The 23,780-nt window shown below is 48.5% G+C and overlaps 1 protein-coding gene across 2 annotated transcripts in view; it reads left to right on the forward strand.

Moving 5' to 3' along the window:
- The window catches only part of CACNA1D (calcium voltage-gated channel subunit alpha1 D), a 304,169-nt gene that overhangs the window by 193,660 nt on the left and 86,729 nt on the right, over positions 1–23,780 (forward strand). For both annotated transcript variants that reach the window (XM_054595570.1, XM_054595569.1), the window contains exon 9: positions 10,889–11,058. In XM_054595570.1, coding sequence (XP_054451545.1) covers positions 10,889–11,058 — 170 coding nt within the window. The remainder of the gene's footprint in view (positions 1–10,888; positions 11,059–23,780) is intronic.

Raw genomic sequence — 23,780 nt, forward strand, 5'->3', positions numbered from 1 at the left:
AAGGAAGGGCTGATGAGTGAGGGGAGGTGGAGTCAGTGACAAGAAAGTTCAGAGGGAGGTGGGGACGATGGCGCACTAGGTGGTGGATTGGGCATTGGTTACGTGCCTTGCTCTTTGGGCAGGCATTTGCTGAAGTCATTAGCGAAGAGAGCAGAGACTTGGTGGTGGGAGGTCTTCTGATGAGGGGAGGGCCTCGGCTAGCGGAGAAGGGTCTCTTGGTCTGGGGTGATGTTGTCCAGCCCCTGTGGTCTGGGCTCATCCAGCTGAAGTATGTGTCAGAAGCTTTAGTCTCTACAGAGACTTTCTAAGAGACAGAGTGGATAGCCCAGCTGAGGGTGTGGCAGTGCTATGGCTGGCACCTCTGAGTGCTGCCTGGGCCCATGGTGGCTTCTTTGGCCGAGGGTGTTACTAGTTGCTGTGGTTATTGGTTTCCACATGTTATAGTGGGAAGAGTTCAAGTTGAGAGGTCAGCATCCTGGCTCTCATCCTGGTTTCATGCTTCCTAGAATCATGACTTTCATAAATGTACAATAATTCTCTTCTCCAGGTCTCGATTTTCTCAGCCCTTGAAGTGGATAGCCCACTTGCTGTGTAATTTTTCTTACAGAGCTGTCCTGAGAATGTAGGAGAGAAGTGGATGGGAAGGGACTTTGTAAACTGAAGGGACCTTTCTGAATGTGCGATGTGCTCAACGTTGGCCAGCTAGCAGCCTCCTTCTAGAAAGAGGTTCCTGCGAGTGTGAAAAGCATTTTTATTTGCAGTCTGAATACTCATTCACCAACTCTTCCCTTCAGGGCCCCACCTCTCTCCAGGACCTGGAGTGGCACTTGAAGCACTAATCTAATTTCTCTAAGTCTGATTGTCATAAGAATTTGGTTCGGATTCAGGGATAAAAGATCATTCCCTTGAAATTCTGCTTTAAAATAAATCTTGGTTTAAGTTATCTGCTGGCCCCTTGGGAGCCTCCCAGCATTTGGGGCTTTTCAGCTTCTGAGTCAGAGAGGCTTGGGCTGCATCTGAAGGATTCTAATTCAGGGGCCACGGCCCACCACCTCCTGGAGGTGTCCTGTTCCCGCCCTCTGCAGCTCTCAGGCGAGTGTCCTTTGGCACTGTGTACCCAAGCAGTGTGCCCAAGGAGTGGGATGGAGGGTTGGCAGGGCAGAGACGGCTCTCCTGAGGAAGCCAGACTCAGGTTGGGTGTTGAGGATGGGCATTTGTAAGGATGGAAAGAAAGGAGGGCACATTCCGGATCCCGGCAAGTGGTGAGGAAAGCAGGTGCCTCACGTGCGTCAGGAACCAGGGAGGTGGCCAGCATGGCTGCCAGGGCACTCTGTGCTGGCTGGTGAGCAGTGGGTCGGAGCGTGGATGCCCTGTGAGGGAGCTAGGATTCCTTAATGTATGGGAGCTGTCGAGGGGTTTGCAAATAAGGTGATGGAAGAGAGTGGGGCCCGGAAGGTGAGGCTGGTGCCTCGAGGGGTAGAATGGAGTGAGGAGAGCTCTGCGGAATGGCTGTGGCCGTGAGGCGGGTGTGAGGTGATGGGTTGGGGAGAGGGGGTGGACGTGGAAATGAAGAAGTTGTTGCAGAAGACAGTCAGATGAGGGGTGATCTGTGAATTTGATTGTCAACTTGGGTATGGATTATATGAGAGAAGTTTTTAATTGCTAATTTTTAATGTAGCAGCTAAGACAGGAGAGACACTGGATGAGTCTTTTTCATATAACTTATTCATCCATCTCTACTGCTTTTATAAATGGCTTTGCCTCAGTTTTACAGATGAGGAAGCAAAGCTCAGAGAGGATCTTTTTATCAAAATCACGCAGCTAGTAAGTAAGGAATTCCTAGTAAAGTAGGGACTAAATCTAGATCTGCTTGTCTCCAGAGCCCAAGGTGCTTATCTCGTCAGTTGGACGTTCTTTTCCGTGTCTGGTCAGGGGGAACCCCCTGTGGGGTCCCATCTGCCAGACGGGCAATATGCTGATACAGCATCCTGAGGTGTTCTGTTCTTCATGCTTTGGCAGTTTCTTTTTTCCCCCAGAATTAATTACCCAAAGCAAAGTGGAATCATGGAATAGAGGCTTCAGAGAAATTGGTCCCTTTTTCCCCTTAAAACTGCATGTGAACAAGTCCCATTCTAGCTGAAGGGGTCCTTTTGGATCCTGTTCCTGGGGGTGAATATCTCTGCATCCCCGAGTCTCCCCTATAATATGATGCTTGTTCCCTGGTTCTCAGCTAAGCCCGATGATTCAGCGAGGGCACTTCCCAACCACCTGCCCTTCAAGGAGGAACTCCAGCTGGAACGGAGAGACTCCATCTCCTCTCAGTGCCTCTCACCAGGTGATTTACCTTGGATGTGACCAGTGGGTGGGCTCAGTTCCAGCTTCTTTCCTGGGCCATTGTTGCTCCTCTGTAGTCAGACCCCGCCCGCAGGCGTTTGCACAGGCAGGTCCAGCTGTTTAACCAATCAGGCCCTCCACGGAGCAGACTGTCGCTGCACAAATCCCATGCCCTGGGGTTGCTAGTACCTTCAAACAGGTTTAACTTGAATGGTTCAGCCACACTCCTTAGTCAGACTTCAGGTACACATTTTCCTTACTTTTCTCTAGAAATTGGAATCTGACAAGTCTAGTGAAGTGTGTTTCTCAGGTGACTTCTTAAATAGCAGTATTTGAAGCCTGTCATGAAAAAAATTATGATGGCTTGGCTCGTTTGATTGAGTGATGAGTTAATTCGCAGAAAGTGATGTCAGGCAAGGGAGCCCATGTTTTTGAAGAATAGCTCCTAAAATGTGGTTCTTAAAAAAAAAAACCAGAATGAAACAAGAAGTCTGTAACTTTTAGAATGCAACCTGCATGGATTCTTGTCATTTGGGGGAAGTTTTCTGGTAGAAGCATCGGAAAGACTTTGGTGGCCATGGAAACCCAGTCTTCAAAGAGAGAGCTCAGACAAGGAGGTGTGGTGAAAGGAAAGGTTTGTTTCAGACTACGAAGCCTGAGACTGTTTATTTCCACGCATGACTTTTTTAGTCTTGTACAGGACTCTGGCTGCCTTCTTCTTTGTTTTGTAATGACAATGATGGGTACAGTTTTAGGTGATAGAAAATTACACAGGCATTTGTGATGCAGTACATCCAATGCAGAGCCCACAGTCCTTGCCTTTGACCTGATCATAAGCCTGTGATGCTCTTTATTAAATTTACTCAGCCTGTTCTTATTGAGCAATTAGGAATGGCCAAGGTTGGTGATAAGGAACCAATATACATGGATGAGACAGGCACTCCCCCTCCTTCACAGAGCTTACAGTCTACGGTGTGAAAGAGTATTAAAAAAGCAACTGCAGGGCTATGAAATAAATTCTACACAAGTGAGACTTTTATCTAGGAGGCTCTGAGGACTTCAGAGAGATGTCCTTATAGGCCAGCCCAGCCAAGTGGGTGGCATCTGGAGGAGCAGTTGAGGTTTAGGGAGCAGCACACACAGTGGCCTGGAACTAAAAGAGAGCTCTGCACCTTGGGAAAATGAGGGAGCTTTAGGATGGCTGGGGTACAGAGTGTGAATAGCAAGTGGTCTGAAAGGACTAGGGGAGATCAAAGAAGACCAGACAGGTGGTACATTTGGCCACTTCGTCCCTATCCCTGTTCCTCTAGCATAAGGTAAGTGCCACATGTACCCGGTCGCTCATCTGCCATTCACAGTGGATAACTCAATCTAGTCATTAAAATCTAGGAAACACCTATTTTTAAAATGGATCATTTTCCCAAAAGCTGGAAATTTTTTCCTATTTAAAGCATCTTCACAGACTTGCGTATCAATAAAAGCAGCCGAGGACATGCATGAAAGCAGGAGGATTGCTTTGAGAAAATTTCCATACACCCAAACCTTTGCCAGCAGAAAAATTGGGAGGCACTGAATCTTTATGAAAGTATTCACTGTGGGGTTCATTTCAATAATGAGTTCCCAAAGAATAGTCATAATGCGATTGGATGGTTAGAAATACAATTGTTAAATATGTTCCTCAACATATGTACTGTGTGAACAGGATCCTTTATTTTCTCTTGTCCCTTTTGCCAGCCAGTGACTCCCCTCCATCCTTGGTGGCCAGTGCCCAACTTGCCATTGAAGAATGCTGTCACAGGTTAGCTTTCTTTGCCTCCCTGGATCTTCTCTGCAAAGGAGCGGATCTTACAGATGGAGCCCTGGTTCCCAAGGCTCACTGCCCCCGTCCTGGCCTATTTGTCTCACAGAGAGAACATGAACATACTCTGGCTAACCTCGGCTTTTTGTGGTTGATTGAGGGAAAGCTGACACAAAGCCAGTGATTTTGAACTAAACCAGTGCTACTGATTTAAATTTATTTTTATTATGAAACATCACGCATTGCTGATTTTTAAAACAAAACACTTAGTACGTTGAACAGAAACTGAACTTAGACACTTTTTTAGATTTAAATATAAAAATATTTTTTGACCCAAACTACTTTTTCATTCTGTTTTATTTCCTTTTTGTCTGTGTAGAGGACATAAATTAGGTCTTAGAAAGACTGGCCTCTTCTGACAATAAATGGGTGACTCTTCAATTGCCCCTACTTTTTTGCCTTTTAATAAATGCTGCTTTTTTGTTGTTGCTTTTTGGGGGTGAATTTCTGTGTCCTCTGTTTTACTTGAAATCTGAGTCTTAGTGAGCCTTGGTCACTGTAGGTTTTCATGCTTTTTTGTGTTTTCTCTTTGTGTAAATTTCAAAGCATTTAATTTGTCTAAGTTTTATTTGTGTGGGTCTGATTAAAACAAATAACATTAAAGCCCAAGGGAAAAAAAGCCCTACCTCTAAATCACCATGATTTTCAGTGGCCCATTTATTTTATGCGGCATTTAAGAAATAACAAATTCCAGAGCAAACTGTATGCCGTGCTTTTGCGTTTGTGGCAGTTGCATTTGATCTGCACTGCTGTTTGAATGCAGTGGCTTCAGGCTGAGGGCTCTCTCTCCAGCAGTGCGGACTGAGCCAGGGCTCCCTGAGTGCAGGAAGTCTGTCAGGGCTGGGGGAGTTCTCTGCAGTGTGTGGGGCATGTGCCCAGCCCCTGGGGGTGGATTGGGGCTCCCAGGAGGAAGGCTGGCTGGTTCCAGGCACAAAGTCTTTTCTGGAGTGGTGCTTCGTGGGGAAGTGAGAAGAAAGGGTGCTATCACCTTTCTCTGAGCCTGAGTTGGGGCTCTGGAAGAAAATCAGAATGTGGGGATTAATGCATTCTGTCCTGCCCCTCTATCTGATCCTGACCAGTAAGTGCCCACTGTATGCATCTCCTGAGCCAGGAGACGGAGGAATCGGGCATCCTGTGAAAAAAGCAGTCGGTTAGGAGCCCTGCTGTTCTGTGTATAGGGTGCATGTGTGGGGCCGGTACAGTACCTTGTTGAACTTCAGTTTTGGCCTTTGTGAGGTGGGAATGAAAATCATCATCCTGTTGTCCCTTATTGAGGGACCTCTGGGACAGTAAATGTAGACATTTCGAGGACTCCAGATAAAAATCTAAGTCCCTAAGAGGTTTGTTTCTGTTACTACTAGAGAGAGGAGCCATGGCCTGGATGGGCTCTCCTGCAGGAAACCAAGTCAGCGTCCCAGCAGTGCAAGCCCAGATCCTGCCGGGGCTGCTGCAGGGCGATGGGTGGGGCCCACGACTGGTGTGGTCATGGGTGAAGGGCTCAGGTGGGCTCAGGTGGGCGCATCTCAGAGCCTGCTGCTGGTTCTGTTCTGTTAATCTCTCCCACCTGAAGAACCCGGGTGAGTCTCATGGTGTGGCTGCACCGTGCTCCACAGTCAGGTCCCCGCCTAGCCATTTCCTGTGAACTCCCTCAACCCTTGGGCTTCCTGGTCTTGATGCCAATGGGTCTAAGAGAGGGTCCCAGGCTGCTGCCCAGGGAAAGGAGCCAAAAATGAGGAAGGGTCCAATTCTCAGCAGTTAAGGGTCCTGCTCTCCCTTTGAGCCATAGAGGAGGCCTGAGAGACTCAAGTTATAGCAACGATTAAACAGCACAGGGCGGTATATTGCCAAACGCTGACCTGAGTGGGACTGGAGGTTTCATGCAGGCCTGGGGAGGCAGACAGCAGGTCTTTAGAGCATCCTGTGCTCCAGTTTCCCTGCTGAGGCATTAGTACGTTTCCATCAAAGGTCCCTGTCTGTACTCCTCTGGGGAAGCTGCTACTTCCCAAGGCCACCCATTTCATCTTTGGTGGAGTTGGACTACTAGAAATTTCTTCCTTCTTTTGTGTTGAAATGAATCTTCTTAAACTCCCACCTACTCCCCAGGCACGCAGGAATCTGTCTCCTCTTTTCCATGGCAGCCTTCCAGAGCCTGAAGACCAGGAACGGGGCTCCTCAGTGATGTCCCTTCTCCATCTAACCTTCTGTTTGTCCCTCCTCTGCCCCTGCCCACTCACCTTTCTTTCCTGAACATGGAGGCAAGGAATGTTAACGCGGCAGGAAGTGTCATGCAGCCCTGTGGGAAGATCCGTGTTACCTGGGATGGTAACACTGGGTGTGCCGACCTCAGGCCCCTGCACAAAAGGGGTGCGGAGAGTGGGGATAGTTGGGAGTCAGCAGTGGCAGGCCTCATGGGCGCTTTTCCGAATTACAGTGTAAGAAGGACAGGAATTTTATCAGAACCATGTTACTTTCAACTTGCACTTTTATTGATGTCGAATCTACCTCACCTCACCGACTGGTTACCAACTGCCTTCTGGCTTCCTCGCCACCACTTTTTCCTTATTTTGATCTCATCTTCACACATAACTCCCATAAAACAAAGCTGATAAGGACTCTCTCTACCAAACTTATGTTGGTTCCTCATTGCCTACAGGGAAGCAACCTCAACATCTTAGTTGGGCATTTAAGGCCCTTCCTGGACCAGCTATAAGCTGTTTTTTGAAACTCATTCCTTCATTTCCTACCCTCTTCTTCCTCTGCCTCCTGTGTGCTCATGTTGAGGTCCTTAGGAGGGTTCATTCGGGAGCTAGACGGGCTAGTGTGACCAATCTCCCAGAGCCTCAGTTTCCTCAATGTCTGTACAATGAGGGTGGCAATAGCCCCTCCTTCACACTGGACATGTTCCAGTGGGTCTGGGAATAGGACATTGTGCTGGGCTCTGCTATGGATACCACATTGTGGAGGCCCGCTGGGATAGGGTGCACACACACACATCTGTGTCTTGGTGTTCAATGATCAGAGTGCACCGGTGATTCCCAGGAGGGCAGAACTCTTCAAATGGGGTAGCCACAGAAAGCTGGGTCTTGGAAGGTGAGCTCAAATTCAAAGAAGGGAGAAGGCTGCTCAGGTGGATGGTTTCTGTGGACCAAGACTCAAGAGGGTTGAGGAATTGAGAAAAATGTAGCCAAAATACAAGGTGTACATTTATAAGAAGGGGAAGTAAAACTGGAATAGTCTGCAGGAGAAGGCTGGAAGGCCCAGGGTGCCAGCCTGAAGCATTTGACCTTGAGTCTTGAGGACAGCACTGAAGAGCCATGAAGCATTCCGCACAGGACAATGGCAGGATGGAGTCAGGTCTGCAATAGAAACCAGAAGCCAAAAGGGGAGCAAAGCCAAAAGTCAAACTATAAGAAAACCCTACCTCATCTCCTCGACTCCATTTATCCCCTTCCCTTATTTCTGCTTTATCCTTCAGATACATCCTGTAGTAAAATATGCATATTTCCTTACTGCCTCTTTTTGGTGTGCAAAAGGTAGCATGCCATATGCTTTTTTTGGGTCCATCTCCTTAAATCTTTCTTCATTTGGCTGAACATATCATAAACAGAATTCTGATTTGGAACAAGTAGGCTTCTATCACACATGAGTTGTCAGATTTCTTGTCACTTGTAAAAGTCTGATGGTTTCTACCAACAGCTTTGTTAAATCATCTTTTGTAATAGTGACTCTTATTTTCTCCCTTAGTAATAGCCTTCTAAAATAATGAATTCTTGTGTGAAAGGGAAAACTTTTTTCCCCCCACTATTCACTGAGGTTCATACAAAATTCGGTGGAATCAGGTGAGATTTCCTGAAATGAAAAGTTTGTTGTGATGGGAATGAGTTATTTCCAACTGAGTGATAGAGGTACAGGATTGGTAGGGCACTTGTTGGCTCATCCACGTCCCCCTGCGCCCTAGGATATGAGTCCTTTTGTGCTTCTCAATTCTCCTGCAATCATGTGGCTTAGCACCCATGATTGCAATTTTTTCCCTTTGGTATTTGAGAAAGCTCCTCCAGTTGCCTTTTTTATGTCCAGATTCCACAACTAAATATTATACACTTGAACTTCACATTTGTACAGTGTTTTGTGAGTCTCACAGTATCATCTTCTTGAATGTTTTATTTAATCCTTGTGAAACAGAAGAGCAGGTATTGTGTCTATTTTGCATGTAAGGAAACTGAAGCTCAGAAAAGGAACATGGTAGAGCTGGCACTAGAGTCCAGGGCTTCCGATGTGGAGCCCCGGATGGTCTTGGAGGACCAAGGGGGCGATTGGGTTTATCACAAAGATCTTATCTCCCCACACCTTCTCCACCCTGTCTCATAGCTGATATCCCTTCAGAATTGTCTCAAATGAGTTAAGGGCGGTTTACATTTAACAGTTTTATTATATGAACTTTTGTAATAATGACTGTTATTTACAATAAAGGGGCCATAAGCCAGGCCCAGCCTTCTTTATTCTCAGAAATTTGAGTCATAGGAGTATTTACCTAAGCATGCTTTACCGTGTCCCAGGGATCGAGAATGTGCAACAGTGGTGCCGCTTGTTAGAGAGGGGCTTCTGTATTCCTAATGGAAAGAAACTTCATAAAATACGATATTAAAGCAAACCCTCTTTTAGGGTAACTCTTTTACTATCTTGGTAATTTTTTTTAAGAACTCAGGTCAGATATGTAAACAAAACAAGAATACCGTGTTTGTATGTAATCATGTACCTTTAGTGCTCTAGGTTCAGAAACAAAACAGAGATTTGTACTTGGATGATTTTGGTAAGCAATAGAATTGAAGGCCCACATACTTGTTCTTTATAAAGTGTTTACTAAAACAGATTACGTTATGCATTTTCATGTTCACATGTGACACTGCAGGACCTCCTCTTGTTCAAGGGATGTGATTCTGGGTTGGGTGTGGCTTTCTCAAAGTTCAGATTAATTTGCTGAATCTACCCAGGACTGAACTTTGCGTGTCCTGTATCCCATGAAGCCTGGCAGGCCTGGAAACCTCAAACCCTTCTCAGGGTATGGTTCACGTACCTTCTCTTTTGAGACATAAGGCATCCTTCTCTAGAGGGAAAGACCCGTGGGATGGGAGTGCAGAAAACATCTCAGGGTCTTCACCAGCTTCAGCTCACCCTGCGGATCTCTGGAGGGGGCTCCTCTGCAAGCCAAGCTCAGGTTGCACTACAGCTCCACCCCTCCTCACTTCCCCAAAGGTGAAGATGGGGATGGAGCAGCCCCAGCAGAGCCAAGGACAGGTTCTGGAGCATCAGAAGAGTGGGCGATACAGGAGCAATGAGCGTTGTCCTTTGTAGTGTGGGCAGAGGGTGAAACCTTGCCAAGGACTCCCGTTCCTTATCTGAAGTACCAGTGTTGCTGGGTGCTCATGTGTCTGTTTAGACCTCCGACGGCCCAGAGTTGAGAGAGGGCAGGGGAAAAAAGGGAATAGGGATTGGCTTTATGTAAGCAGGTCATTTCCCCCGTCCTTAGTTGGGTTGAGTTAATGAGGTCCCTGAAAGGGAGATGGGCCGACTTTGGATTGGGAGGAAGGCAGGAGACAGATGGATGTGACTTCTGTAGAATCCAGGGGTCTGTGTGCAGAAGCTGCACTGTGTGGAATCTCATCAGCTTTCTTAGCAGCTTTTTCATTGAACTCAGTAAATCTGCAACTTGCATAACTTGGTTCCTGTAACAATTCATGGTTGGAAAGGCAGATGGTTCCTTGTACATGAATATTGGGTAATCATCCCCGTGACTCTCAGAGTTGCTGAGCAAATGTGGGATTCTGTATATGTGCATAGGAATAAGAGTGCAGACACGAAAGGCAGAGTAAACACGACCAGTTGGGAACATGTACACGTCTGCCAAAGCCTTTCCAGGGCAGGTGTTTCTATGAATGGGCAACAAATTGCACTGCTTCTTCACCTCCTACAGGGAAGACTTTTGGGAAAAGACCATGGCAAGAAGCAGGGGTTAAGAAAAACAGTTGTGTTTCACCAGAGCTCCATTTCCTGTCTGGGATGGGAGAACGGGGCTGTGAGGTGGGTCTGCCCTGACCCTGTCCACTGCTCTGCCTGGAGCCTGCAGGTGGTGGGGAGGGGAGCCTTGACCGCTCCACCTCTCAGCGCTCTTGGTTTGGACAAAAGGGTCAGCACCCAATAAGAATGTTGAGTTTTGGAAAGTATTGCAGAAACACTGCACTGGGTGTTCTCTTTGACCACAGCTTGGCCCTTGTGGGTCCTTTCTCTTTGAAGTGTTACGCCCACTATCTGAGGAGGCTCTGGGGATGTGGGGCATTTCCCAGTTCAGGCCCTTGGTTGGGGGGTGGGGGCGGGGTGTCAATAGGCCTGCCGTGACAGCACATGGTGTTTTTGGCCTTGGCTCCTTGGGATCGCTGAAGTCCTGAAGGGAGTTCGTTTTCTAAGAGAGGGTAGGGTGCATGTGTGTTGGTGTGGTCTCTGCAGCTCTGACACCCACAGTCTTGCTTGGGAAGACACTGTCTTGTCTGTCCACGTGTGTGGCCCCTGTTGCTGTGCTCGTGTGGCTATACTCAGTGCTGTGTGTCCTGCCACAAGACTGTTGTGCCGCAGGGCAGATGGCTCATGGTGCGGGTCCCCAAGGGTGTCCTGACATGTGCCTATTTTCTTTGCCTCCCTCAGAGAATTCTCAAAGGAAAGGGAGAAGGCTAAAGCCCGAGGAGATTTCCAGAAGCTCCGGGAGAAGCAGCAGCTCGAAGAGGATCTAAAGGGCTACTTGGATTGGATTACCCAAGCAGAAGATATTGATCCTGAGAATGAGGAGGAAGGCGGAGAGGAAAGCAAACGAAATAGTATGTTGCATCCTTCCTGCTCTTGGCCAGGCAGAGCGTGTGTGAGATGCAGACGCCTGCCCGGCTGCAGGTGTTCCTCCCCTCTGACCCATGGCTTCTTCTTGGCCATCCGGTTCCTTCTGTCTGCACATCAGAGAGAGAAAGTGCATTTACCTGCCTCTGAATTTCTACCTGATGTTTGGGTTTTAGAGTTGTATCTAGTCACATGGCTTTATGGTGGAGAAGGGTCAGCCAGACTCACTGATCACCTTAGGAATTCAGTAAGCTCCGCCTCTTTGAGCAGGACAGGATGTGGTAAGACACATGTTCACCTTGCATCACAGGAGCCCAAGTTGTGGTTCTTTCCCTTCAGAGTGAGCAGTGTTATTGGAACTTGAAGAGCAGAGGCCCTCTCTACCCCTCTGCTACCTGAAGTGGCCCCTACCCGTGCCAGCCATGGGAAGCCAAATGCTTAGCCCACCAGAGGTTGGGAAGAAACCAGTTCTGGGTAGCGTTAGGAGGCATGTGAGTCAGTGTGGCTGCTTTGGAGCCCACCCACCTGGTACCCCACACTGCCATTAGGCACCCCAGGGTACTTCTTGCACTAGAAAGGCCCAGTGCTCAGTCAATCACTGGAATTAATTGTCAACGTTAACCAAGATGTCTGTTTTACCCTATGCTTTCCTCACAGACGTGCTCTCACTCTTCCTGGGGCCACCTGTGCCTCAGGTAAGAGCGAATATAGACATTTAGCCGTGGATTTGACTAAGATGTTTGTGATTTGTTTCAAGTCTAGAATCCTTGATAGTAAAGACTGACAATATTTTGGAGGCTCACGTTTATTAAGAGGCCTAGGAAACCAAGCTAGGTACTACCTCGTGGAAGGTGGCTGTGGGAGCCCCCTTGAATGGAGCCCCCTTGAATGGCCCCCCTCTGATGTCATGCAGTCATTTCTTCATCCAGCAAGGCCGGGGGCTGATGCTGGAGGACTCCTGTGAGGGAGAGGCTGTGTTTGCTCCTTCTGGGGAAGGGCAGGCCTGCACATGCACAGATGCAACACAAGGAGACAGAGACATGGGCTGTAAGGGAGGCAAGCATGTGCTGGGGGCTGAGAGGGGGAAGGGCTCTAGGAGAGAGCTGTGAAGGCAATAGACCTGGGCCTTGAAGGACAGATATGAGATATCTGTCACAGCTCAGTCAGGAAAAGCATTCTGAGCCACAGCAATGGCATGAGAAGGACATTGAATGGGCAAATGCAAGGCTCAGGGAGGAAGTGCTGGGCCTTTGGTTTGGCTGGAGCACAGGATGTGCATGGCAGGGAGATACAAATCAGGGAGGATGAGGCCAATCTGTGCTGGTTCTGTGGGCAGGGGTGCGTGGTGGCTGAGGCCTGTGCTGGAGGGAATTCCTGACTGGCACCCTGAAGCTGTGATTCCTCAGGGAGTGAGGGTTTCCTGCTATCATGGATGCAACCAATTGACTGAGTCCTGTGTGCCAGTGTGGGAGCTAGTGGAATGCAGGTGCTCTCTTTTCCTCCCGATCCTTGTTTCTTCACAGGTCTCGCCCACTGCTCTTCAAGGAAGAGCCTGAGGTTCACCACCTAAGGATTGGGAAACTGTAGGAGGATATATAGAGCTGTGTTTGTTGTATTTGAGATCGGGGTTTATAAGCAGACATTTGTTTGAGTTCCAAACTGAGTGGTGTCCTCTAGGTCAGGTGTCCCCAGCCCCTGGGCCGGGGACCAGTACCCTTCCATGACCTGTTAGGAACTGGGCCGCACAGCAGGAGATGAGTGGCAGGCAAGCAAGCAAAGCTTCACTGGCATAACTGCCTGAGCTCTGTCTCCTGTCTCCTTCCCACTCCCCGTGAGTCTGGCCCCTGGTGCCAAAAAGGATGGGCACTGCTGCTCCAGTTTATCAGGTATAAGAAGAGTGTCTGCATGTCTTTGACATAGATCTCCCTGATGTTAGAGCCAAACCGAATCCCCGTGGCCTTGGTGCCTGCCAGCTGGCCAGCAACAAGCCACTTGCATGCAGCTTGGGGAATGCCTGCCATGCTGTTTTCCTCTTCTTTCTAAACCTCAGCATAAATGCTGACCTGTGGATGCTTGCCCGTCTTCTAAGCCCAGTGCCTAGCATACTGTGTGTGAACCAGCGAAGGTGCTGTTCTTCTGAGCAGAGCACCTTTCTTTGTTAGTTTAGGAATATCCTGTAGGGAGCTGAGGGAGGCCTTCCTGCAGGCCAATATGCATCCATCTCTATTGCTTCACCTCTAGAAACACACAGGGATCCATGTTAATGTTGCCAGCCTCAGTGGCGGTGGGACTGGTTTTCATGGCCTGTGATTTGAGGAGTAGGAATGTTTGTGGACTTGAGGCATTGCCTGCTGGTAGTCCTGAGGGTCCAATCTTGTGGCTTAGCCCAGCATTTCCTGTGTCCTGCTGCTGTCTGTAAAGAACCCAACCATATGATGACAAAATCAGGGCCTCTGCCTTTGGAGACCTTGCCATGGAGGGACAATGGAGAAGTGATGCCTTAGTGTAAGACAGTGGACAAGCTGGCACCATAATTGAGGGCCAGCAGTGTCCCATGGGAGCTCAGAGGGCACAGCGATGCAGGCTGGTGGGAATGCAGGGGAGGCTCCATGGAGGAGGTGGTAATCTTGCTGAGCTCTGAGGGATGAGCCATCTTGGGCTACAGAAGGTGAGGTTAGCTTTTTAGGCCGAGGAAAGGCATGGACAAGGTGAGGAAGGTTACAAATGTTTAATACCCTTTAGCACGTCACTGAATAATATAATCAAGGAAAGATATCCCCTTTGAAAGCTGTAGACACTCAGTTTACTTTGTAACCAGGGCTCCAAATCCCATAAAGCCGCACTGCATCTCTGGAACCTCAGTGCTGTGGCTTCTGCTACACAGAGATGTGTGACTGGACCTGCATAGCCAGCTTGGTGTTTGATCCATTATAGCACATACTTCTGTGGAGCACCCTTGTCCTTTGTTACGCTCATTTGCCAGGTGCTGCAATCTCCTGTGGAGCGAGGCTCACAGTTTTTCCCGAGTCATCAGAGCCTCATAGCCCTGATGATTAGGGTTGGAAATAAAGGCATGAATCCCAGGCTGTGGGAGCCATGTTGGGATATAACTGACTTAAGAGAGCCCTGGTGACCCCCGCGACGAGATTCAGTGACCCAGGCCTCCAGGAGAAGCAGCGCTGTGGGCTTCCTGGCAACCTCCTGTGGCTGCTGACCGTTTTCTTCTTGTCCCAGCCAGAAACCACAGGGCAGGGGGTTTGATATGGCCCACGTGGTCCTCCTCACCAACAGAGACTGACTTTACCAGCTGCACATGCAGGCCTGGTCTCTGTCTCCTCTTAGCAGGCAGTGGCACGTGGACATGGCTGGTGCCAGCGTGCCCCCTGGGTGTGTCAGGTCCCTGCCCACACCCCTCACGCCCAGCGCTGCTCCTGCATTACCTCTGGGGCAGGGGATGGGACTCCGCGTAGGGCTCCTGACTGTCTACCCTGCTTTAGGACGCTGACTCCACACACAGCCCTTTTCAGCTGGGTCCTGGGTGGGATTAGGGCAGTTTCCTGCGAGACACAGAAGAGTTAATGACAGTGCGAGAAGAAGCGCTTCCTGATGGCTGAACCTCCGCTGAGAGCGCAGAGGGGAGGAGACGAGGCTGTTACTAATGTTACTAACAGCCCTGTCATGAGCCCGCAGGAGGGGTGCTGGGCTGGAGGTCATTCTGACGCCTTTTCCCTGGAGCTGGCCGCACTTGAGTTTTTGGACTTGAGTGATAGGTGCATTATCCAACGTCTCTGATCCTGTTTCCTTGTCTGCAAGAAGGGGATAAAGCTATTTGCCTGTAGGGTTGTCATGAGGATTAAATGTCCGGTGACTGGAAGGAGCTACCGCAGCTGTAGGAGTACCAGCTGCTGCTCTGGTCATCAGAGACACCAGGAAAACTTGACCTAAACAGAATTATTTTTGCAGATTCTCCTAGACCTCTAGCCAACCTCAGGGTGAGGACATGTTTTAGGACTATGCCCTACACTTCCCTGTTTAGCAACCATAAGGTTCCCAAGTCCTGATGGAAACTAAACCTGTTGACCCAGTCACTTTCGAGAGAATGGAAGCAGTTTTCTGGCTCTTGAAGCCCATTTGTAGTTGGTTGGTGCTTGCTGTCTGAGAATAGATGTCAAATCAAGTGCTTGGAGATGTGTTCATGTTATCTTTTCTCTCTGATCTACTAAATGTCATTTCTGTACCCATGGTACCCAACCCTGGCTGGATGTGACAGTCACCCAGGTGGCTTGAATGCTTTCTGATGCCACACCCCATCCCCATGCTGATTAGTTGGTCTGCGGTGGGACTTGGACATACTCTATTTACAGCTCCCTGGAGGTTCCCGTGTAAAGCCAGGGTTGGGAACTCCTGAATGCCTTTCACTGAAGAGCATACCGTTCCAGGCTTTCACCTGAAAGAAGACAAAGGAGAAGCAGTCGGGTCCCTACCGGGCTGTCTGATGGCTGCCATGACCGGCGGCTCTTGCTTTGTATGTTCACAGGCCACCTAAAATGCCACTTCCATAAATTTGCTGTTAGAAAGCTGGTATTACACAATTAATTGAATGGACAAAATCCCCCTGGAAGCAAGTTCTTGAGCATTTGGGAAATTTTCAAGGATAATTTATTTAACTTTTTGCTGAGTTTCAAGTTTCTTAAGAAACTCTGCCAAATCTCAGTGATTTTTTAGACGTGTGCAGCTGTTTCTGAGTTAACAATGGAGTTTTTCTAGGGCCATTAAAATCTGAAAGCCTAAAGTTCTATTTTAAACTCTTCTCATTGTCAGTGATTAGTCTTAAAAAATAGCATTAAAAATAATGAAATGGTTTTAAAGGGAGCTCATGCTAAAGTTCTGGCCAGAAAAGCAGGGCAGTTTCACTGTGGGAACCAGGAATGATCAACAGTCCCCGGCAGAGGGGAATTGATGCCCGTATAAGGGAGGGAATACCTGACACGCCACCGCTGGCCGGAGGAGCGCCCGCGCCCTCTCCATCAGCGGCCCCAGGTCGAGGCCTTGAGCGTGGCCCCTGCCTGCCTCCCCCTGCGACTCTACCCCCCGGGTCTCCGTGCAGAAGGCTGCCATAGCCGTCACCTCCTTCTGCACCTGTCACCCGGACAACTTTTACTGCGATGCCTGATTTGAGGGTGGGCAGAAAACAGTAATGCAATAGCTGTTGCTATCACGGCATGGGAATTTTCTGGTCCTATTTAAAAGGGTTATGTCTTCAAAATTTGATTTCTAAAACTGCTTTCATCACAATTAAACTACCTCAGGGTGCAAGTTCCAAGTGGCAAACATTCAATTAAGCAAAGAGCCGCAGTTAGGACTGCTTGTGGCAAACATGCATCCAGGATAGCCGTCCTCTCTGGGGAGGCTGCTGGAAGCACCAAGACTAGGAAGGCTGATGGGGGAGGGCCTGGTTCCGGGGTCGGTGGGCGACACCGGCTCCCTGGGCGGCACTGGGAGCAGTCGCTGGTCCTGGGTAGGCCTCCTAAGAGCTGGAGGGTGATGAACTTTAGGGTGATCGCCCCACCATGGAGACGGTGAGTAGGAGCCACTCCTGCCCGGTTTGTGGAGTCCCATGTCAAGGTGGTTTTGTTTGCTTTTACAGTATTTTAATTACAAAAATAATATTTACCCACTGTAAAGAATTCATACAATACCAAAGAAATAACATTCTCTTGCTCCTCTTCTGAGAGAGAACCAGACCTGGCAGTTTGGGTCCTGTTCTTTCCGACCTCATCTGTGCGCATAGGAACACAGGACTTGGCACTGCCAGCTCGCTCACGGGTTCGCACTGGGACATTGCCCAGCACAGAAGGTTCTGCACCTTGAGTGGTTCATGGAACCATGTGCCATAGACATCTTTCCATATTCTTAAAAGAGCACCTTGACTATTTTCAATATTTTGCTAGTACAAAAGCTGTTGCGGTGGACAGTATCTAGCACATGGACCTCTGCTTTTCTGCAGTTGTCAGAGTTGTGGTTTTATTCTTATTGGTGTGATTGCGTGACTAATGTCTCCTGTACCGTGAGACTGTGTGCTCCGTAGGGACAGGACCAGGGTCTCTTTCTGTTTTTCATTGTGTGGCTAACACCTAGTGTAATAAATGTCACAAATACTACTTGTTGGATGAAAGAACACAGGATAACGTCTCACATTTATGAAGTGCTTTCCATGTGTCAGACACTGTTTTAGGGCTGTGGGTGCATTAATCCATTATTCCTCACACAATTCTCTGAGACAGGAACTTAACAGATGAGGAACCTGAAGCACAAAAGATGTTAAGCCTCCCAGGATCCCCTAACTGTTATGTGGCAAAGCTGGGATTTGAACCCCAGTGAATCCCAGCTTTGCCACAGTCTGCACATTAACCATCGGTAATCCCCACAAATGCCTGCACCTGTGTCTGCACCTGCATGTTCACGTTCTTGTGGGAGAGATTACCAGGAAGGGTTTTGCTGGATCAAGGAGCATGCTCTTTAGAATTAGGGGTGCTATGCCAAGTGATGGAGTACATTCCCGCTGCTGGAGTGTGCACGTGGCGTCCCCTATAGGCCTTTGCCCACTCGGCATTCTTTCCACTGCCCCACACTGCCTCTGCAGTTCCCCTCCCCAGAGAGTGTGGCCTCTACCATGAGGACTAGCCAGTGTGGAATGGCCACCATATCGCAGAGCTGGAAAGAGTTGGAGACTCTGGAGTCATTTCTCTTGTGACCTAGCAGCCATAGGGGAGTTGTAGTCAAAACAGTTGACCATGCCTTGCCAAAGCTGAGCATGACTCTTATATTACTGTATTTACTAGTTTCCCCTTTATGAAATGTAGGTCCATCTACTATTAACATCTCACGAGTGACAAAACTAAGGCTTAAAAAAAAATCAGGTCACCTGTCTGTGGTCAACCAGCCAGTGAGTAGCAGGGCTGGGATTAGACCTGGTGTGTCCAAGCCCAGAACCTACCTTTCTAATATCTACATGTTAGAAATACTGGCTAGACTCAAATGGCGGGATAGCACCCAGGACTCCTGACTCCCCCTGAAGTGCCCTCTCCCTAATACCCTTCCTATCCTTCGCAGAGGGAAAGCCAAACACTGGAAACCTTTCCCTAGACTAGGTTGATTGTTTATTGTTAGTGGCTTGTTTGTTTATTGCCACTGGTTGTTTATTTAGGCCAGGTTCTTAATGACAGGCATTTTCTCTACTAGCTGTAAAACATGCACTTTTGCTCTGCTGGTCAGATCCTGCACTGTAGGTTTCCACAGAGGACAGTGTCAGGTTTTGAGTATCAGGGCCCATGGAGGTTGTGCCTCTTGGGTCCTCAGGGCCCCGATTGCATTGCTCTTGCCGCCCTCTACTGACTCATAATGAAATCGCTTGTGTTCAACCTGAAGGGGTCACATTGGCCGACTTGCTAAAAGAGGATAAGAAGAAAAGGAAATTTTGCTGCTTTCGCCAACGCAGGGCTAAAGATCACGGTAAATAGCTGAGCTTGAACTTTGTCTCCAGGAGACTCTTCTCCGGGGACCTCACACATAGGCCTGGTGTGATGTGCATGTCCCTGTGTGCTGTGTCTGTAAGATGCCTATGTTTTAATTGCCTGATTTCTTTGAAACTTGGTTGTGTTGTTTTCTTCTTGTCTTTCCCCAAAATGTGTGTCTTTGCCAACGTTGCCAGCATTGCAATTTCCTTTCTCTGTGAACTGTACCTTTTAAAGAAGCAGCTGAACCAACTCAGAAAATTTATTTAATTCAGCATGAATATTCTTAGACTGGAAGACACACTTTTTAAACACTTTTCCCTAAATGATGCTTTTTCATCATTTCATCTAAAATGTTTCAGTTTAGATGAAAGTCCAATGATGTTATTTGATTGATTTTTTTTCCAGGGTACATTTTCCAAATGGCCTCTTGGTCTTTCACTCTCTGTCAGGTTTACCTAGGACCATGTTGAAGCTACTCGAGGCTGTTATACAAATAAAGTTAAAAATTTACTTCTAGGATACAAAGATCTTTGGGTACTTGCCATTGTGCGTAGAAATGAGGAAAGGGGTCAGGTGGGAAATAGGTAAGCTACCAGCTGTGCTCTGAAATAATGCTAAGCCCAGCCCCTCCTTGGAAGCTCCAGGGTTAGTGTCAGGACCATCCCCATGCAGGGCACTTATGCAGTCAACCGGCACCCCGCCCTGCCTGCCAAGCCACCAGTGTGGTCCTGCGGTAGCGCGAAGCTCTCTGCCTCTGCATACCGTCCGTCTACCTCGTTATCACCACCAAGGCAGCTCTGCAGAAAGAGTCTATTTGAGAGGATTTAGACAGCTCTCAGGGCCAGCAGCTAAGATAAAAGAAGGGACATGTTACAATGCTTCCTCAGGAGTGGACTCTGCCACCTTCGGGGACACTGAACCCAGAGGTTATGGGAACTGGACTTGAATGAGCCACTGGTGGTCTGACCGAAGGTTGTGTTAGAGCCCTGCTCTCATCAGAAGGCCTGAAAGGGAAAAGGGACAGAGAGACTGACGGATAAAAGCCATCATTGATCCGAGAGCATGTTGTGGCCCCGGGAGGAAGAGGGTCAGGAGCAGGAGCTAGCCTGACAGTGGGCAGGGAGTGGGGGGCAGTGATCTGTTCAGCTTTAGAGTTTTCAAAGAAAAGCCTGGACCCTCTGCAGCCCCTGGAGGCCTCTGCAGGAAGAGTGGGCTTCACCTAAGCAGAAAATTCTGTCATGGGCGGAAGAAAACACGTTTGCAGAGACTACTTAGGACTATAGCTCTGGGGAGGTCACCAGGAGAAGATGAGTGGTTTCTCTCTCCAGAGAGAAGAGACCTCTCTTTGGGCTTCTGGTTTCCTACTCTTCTCAGCCAGGGCTTGGCCCTTAGGACTTTTCAAGGATTCTTGAGACTTCTCTCTTAGCTTTCTGAGAGATCTATAGGGAGAGGAAGCAGTGTAATATTTCCAGGAGACTTTCTGTAGTTTAAGTAGGGGAGTTCTTTTATTGACTGAGATGCTCAGGGTCCCTGGGGCAGGCACTGACATTGCTGGTGGCAAGTGGGGCAGAGGCTGTTGTGTGGATGCTGTGCTCCCCAAGTCCACTGGTCATATAGGAGTAGTTACCGTCAGGGCATAATTCTTGCTTTAGACACAGAAACCTTGATCTGGCCTTGACCCACATTCTCCAAGAAGAGTCTGGCTTCTTTATAGCAACAAGAATCTGTTATCCTGTGACAGCTAAGCATGTCACCGCTAGCAAACACAGGCAAATTCCTTCAGGGGTTGTCATGGCACTGCTCATGCTTGTCATGAAGGTAAGGTGAAGACACAAAATCTTGGCTTCAGATCCCCTCTCTTCAAGGAAGACGGCCATGACTGCCGCTGCTCAATTGTCCAGCTGCCCCTACTCAATTGCCCAGCCTCGCCCACACCCCGCCTTTGAAAGGAAAGAGTGAGGAGCTGTAGGCTGCTGGGGCTTGGTGGGAGATACTGAAAGAAATCCTCAGTGTACACAAAAGCCTGTTCTATGGGGCCAACAGAGGAGAGAAGCTCTTGGAGGCCCAGGACGTCTGTGGGCTCAGTTTGGCTGGCTCAGGGCTCTCAAGGGCTATTCCTTCTTGTGCTTCTCCAGTACCCAGGGTGTTCTGCTGGGAGGTGACTTCTGGTGACCCTCCTGAGGGGTGGGAGGGGCCTCACAGTCATTCCCTGCTCTCCTTGATGAGCGAGGGGAATGCCAGGGAAACCCCCCCACCCCGCCCCCGGGGCCTGGGAGTAAAACCAGACAGCCTGTGGGCATTTCCTTTTTATGCAGTTGTAGCAGGTCAGAGGCCATGGGTCTCAGGCGCCTGATTTCTAGATTAGGTAACTAAGCTCAAAAGGAAAAGGGGCTGGTCCCCACATCATTGGTGACAAAGAGCAAGCTTCTCTAACATTCTTCTAGAGGCTTGGCCTCAGTAGCCTCCATCACTGAAGGAAGTTGGGCTGAGCTTTTGCTGTGATTATTCATGGTGAACATAATTTGCCGGCTGCCTACTTGGACGCATACACAGATTCATCCACTCTGTGTGTGTGTTGATTCCCCTCTGAATTCACAAGCCAGTCCAATTTGATTGAGATGTATGTTGTCCTTTAGACTGAAAGAGGACTGTTTAGACATTGGTGTAAATGCTCGTTGTTGTGCTGGCCTGAGAACGTGCATTTCCCTGGTTTATTTTGTGTGGCATTGCCTTTGAGGGCATCAGGCCCAGTATAAGATGTTAGAGAAATAATGTGACCTGGGCTGCCAGGAAAGGCCCTGGCATCTCTCATCCACAGTCCAGGGTGTGCAGGGCTGCTGTCCTCTCCTGACTGACAACAGAACGCAGGGCCCCTGTACTCGAAGCCCAACTGTTGATCCTGGAGCTCTCCCCAGAGAGCCCAGTTGAGTGGAATAGATCACAAAGCAGAGGCCCTGAGCTTCTCCGGATTTTTAGCAGGGAAACTGCAGTGCAGGCCAGTATCCCATTACAGGCATCAGGCTTGTCCTCATGCTCGTTTCACCCAGATTTACTGAAAATGTTTTTTAAATGTGTTTTGTTTTTTTTTTTAAATAAAAACTTCCTTGACAAAGCTCTAAAAATTCACTGGAATGTGTGAGGGAAAAGACATAGCTTCTCCGCACGTAGATGATCCCGGACTTGCTTCTGCAGGAGGGTCTGGTGCAGGCAGGTGGCACGGTTGGGTAAAGGGCTTTGCTTGCATCCAAATGGGCCTGCCCAGTTGTGAGCAATTAACACTGGATCCCTGCTGAAGGGGACAGAGGGAAGTTGGTTTGGGAGGAGAGCATGTGTTCTAGTAATTTGCCCATGGATTTATTTACTTGGGTTTCTATAATTCTTTCAGTTTTGGTTTTTATAAAGTCTCAATATCAGCTTGAATTTTGTACTATTTGCATTTGCTGGACTGATCTTCAGTAAGTGGTCAGGCTATATGTCTTGTTTCTCGGGGTTCATAAAGGCCATTAGGATAGTAAACCAATGGTGATGGATAAGAGGCTTGCTTGGCTTTTAGAACTTTTTGATTTGTGGAGTTTTAAATATGTACCACTGTATACACAGCATATACCAATACCAAAGTGTATACCAGTATATTCACATATGTACCAAAGGCACAAGGATGGCATGGCGTGCTGGGAAGGATGCTGAGAGGGGAGCGGGAGAGCTTTCTCACATCTAAGCTTATGTCCCAAGGCCATCTGGCCAGTTCTCTCATCTGTGAAATCACAGAGTTTGTTCACATAATCTCAGAAGCCCTTTCCAGTTTTAACTGTCTGAGATTCTCCTGTCTTCATTTTTAAAAATGTAGATGAGATTGTACTGGGATTAAGTGACGTGGAACTTGCATCAATTTATTAACACTAAAAAAAATGAATGCCCAGTGCAAGTGAAGGGTGAAATGTTTTAATGTGCATATGAGCTCCTTGCTTATGCCCACTGGGCCTGATGTTTTCTGTACTTTTGGAAAAGGAAATGCTGTCCTGTAGCAGGGACGGAGAGGCTGGAGTGGATAGAAGGGCTGTAGGGCCTCAATCAGAGCTTGGCTCCCCTGCTCAGATTTAGGGACTGGATCAAGGTCCATTTCCAGGACCAAATGAAGTCACCAAATCCTAGCATAGTCATTCTCCTCTCCCTCTCCTCCCCCTACCCCCTGGCGACATCATTCTGGAGTAGATTGATTTATTATGGGTCTGTGGCTCTGTAGGTGTCAAGTAATTGTAACAGAAAAGTTGCTGTCCGCCTCCCCCCCCCCCCACAACAGGCTAACTTAGAAAGAAATAACTCAGTGTAGGACAGGAGAGATAAAGGCCAAGAGTCCGTCAGGAGTGCAGATGACTGTTCATACCTGATGCCTCCGTGCAGTGATAGAAGTGGTCAGGGGAGCAACATGGGATTTGGGGAATGTTGCTCTGCATCCACATTGCTCCGTGAAAGCTTTGCCAGGATGGTAGAGTTACCATTCATGAGCCTCACTGATTGCCTGGTGCTGTGGACCTGTTCTGGGATCACCCACTACGGTGTGACCCACTCTGGGATGACCCACACTGTGTTTTGTCTCATTTAGTTCTGCCAACAGCCCTGAGATGTAGGTACTCCGCGTTTTACAGGTGGAAACATGGAGCCTTGGAGAACTTGGGTCACCAACACGAAGATAGACTTAATGTGGGCAACCTGAGAGCTCGCTGTCGGCTACCGCCCTGCCCTGCCTGAAGGGTGGGCTGGGGTCAGCTGGGAGAGCAGGGGGACTTCTCCCCGTCGGCATGGCCCCCTCGGTGTTGTGCCATGCCATGAGTCTCTTGGTTGCTGTTTGGGGAGTTTGGCTTTATTTCTTATCTTTCCCCTCACTTAGTCTAGAGAGCAACTCGTGCCTTTCATTCACTAATAGCTGGCACACAGCCAGAAGTGCCAAGCAATGTCTCCCTTCCCTATAGGCAGTATGCACTTTAATCTGTTTCAGTCATGTTGTTTGAAAAATGAAGCTTTAGGAGTGAAATGCTGCAACTGTATTGATAATCATCATAGGACGTGACCCCAGAGGATAAAAAGCCACAAAGATTTGGCTTGTTTAGAAGTTTGCTCTTTTCAAAGTAACAACTGAAGTTTTGATATGATTAATAGTAGAACCATGAAGCAGTTAACTGTTAGAGATGGAA

Source organism: Pteronotus mesoamericanus, unplaced genomic scaffold, assembly GCF_021234165.1.
Source record: "Pteronotus mesoamericanus isolate MK-2021 breed Mesoamerican mustached bat unplaced genomic scaffold, CSHL_Meso_final scaffold_54, whole genome shotgun sequence".
NCBI lineage: Eukaryota > Metazoa > Chordata > Mammalia > Chiroptera > Mormoopidae > Pteronotus > Pteronotus mesoamericanus.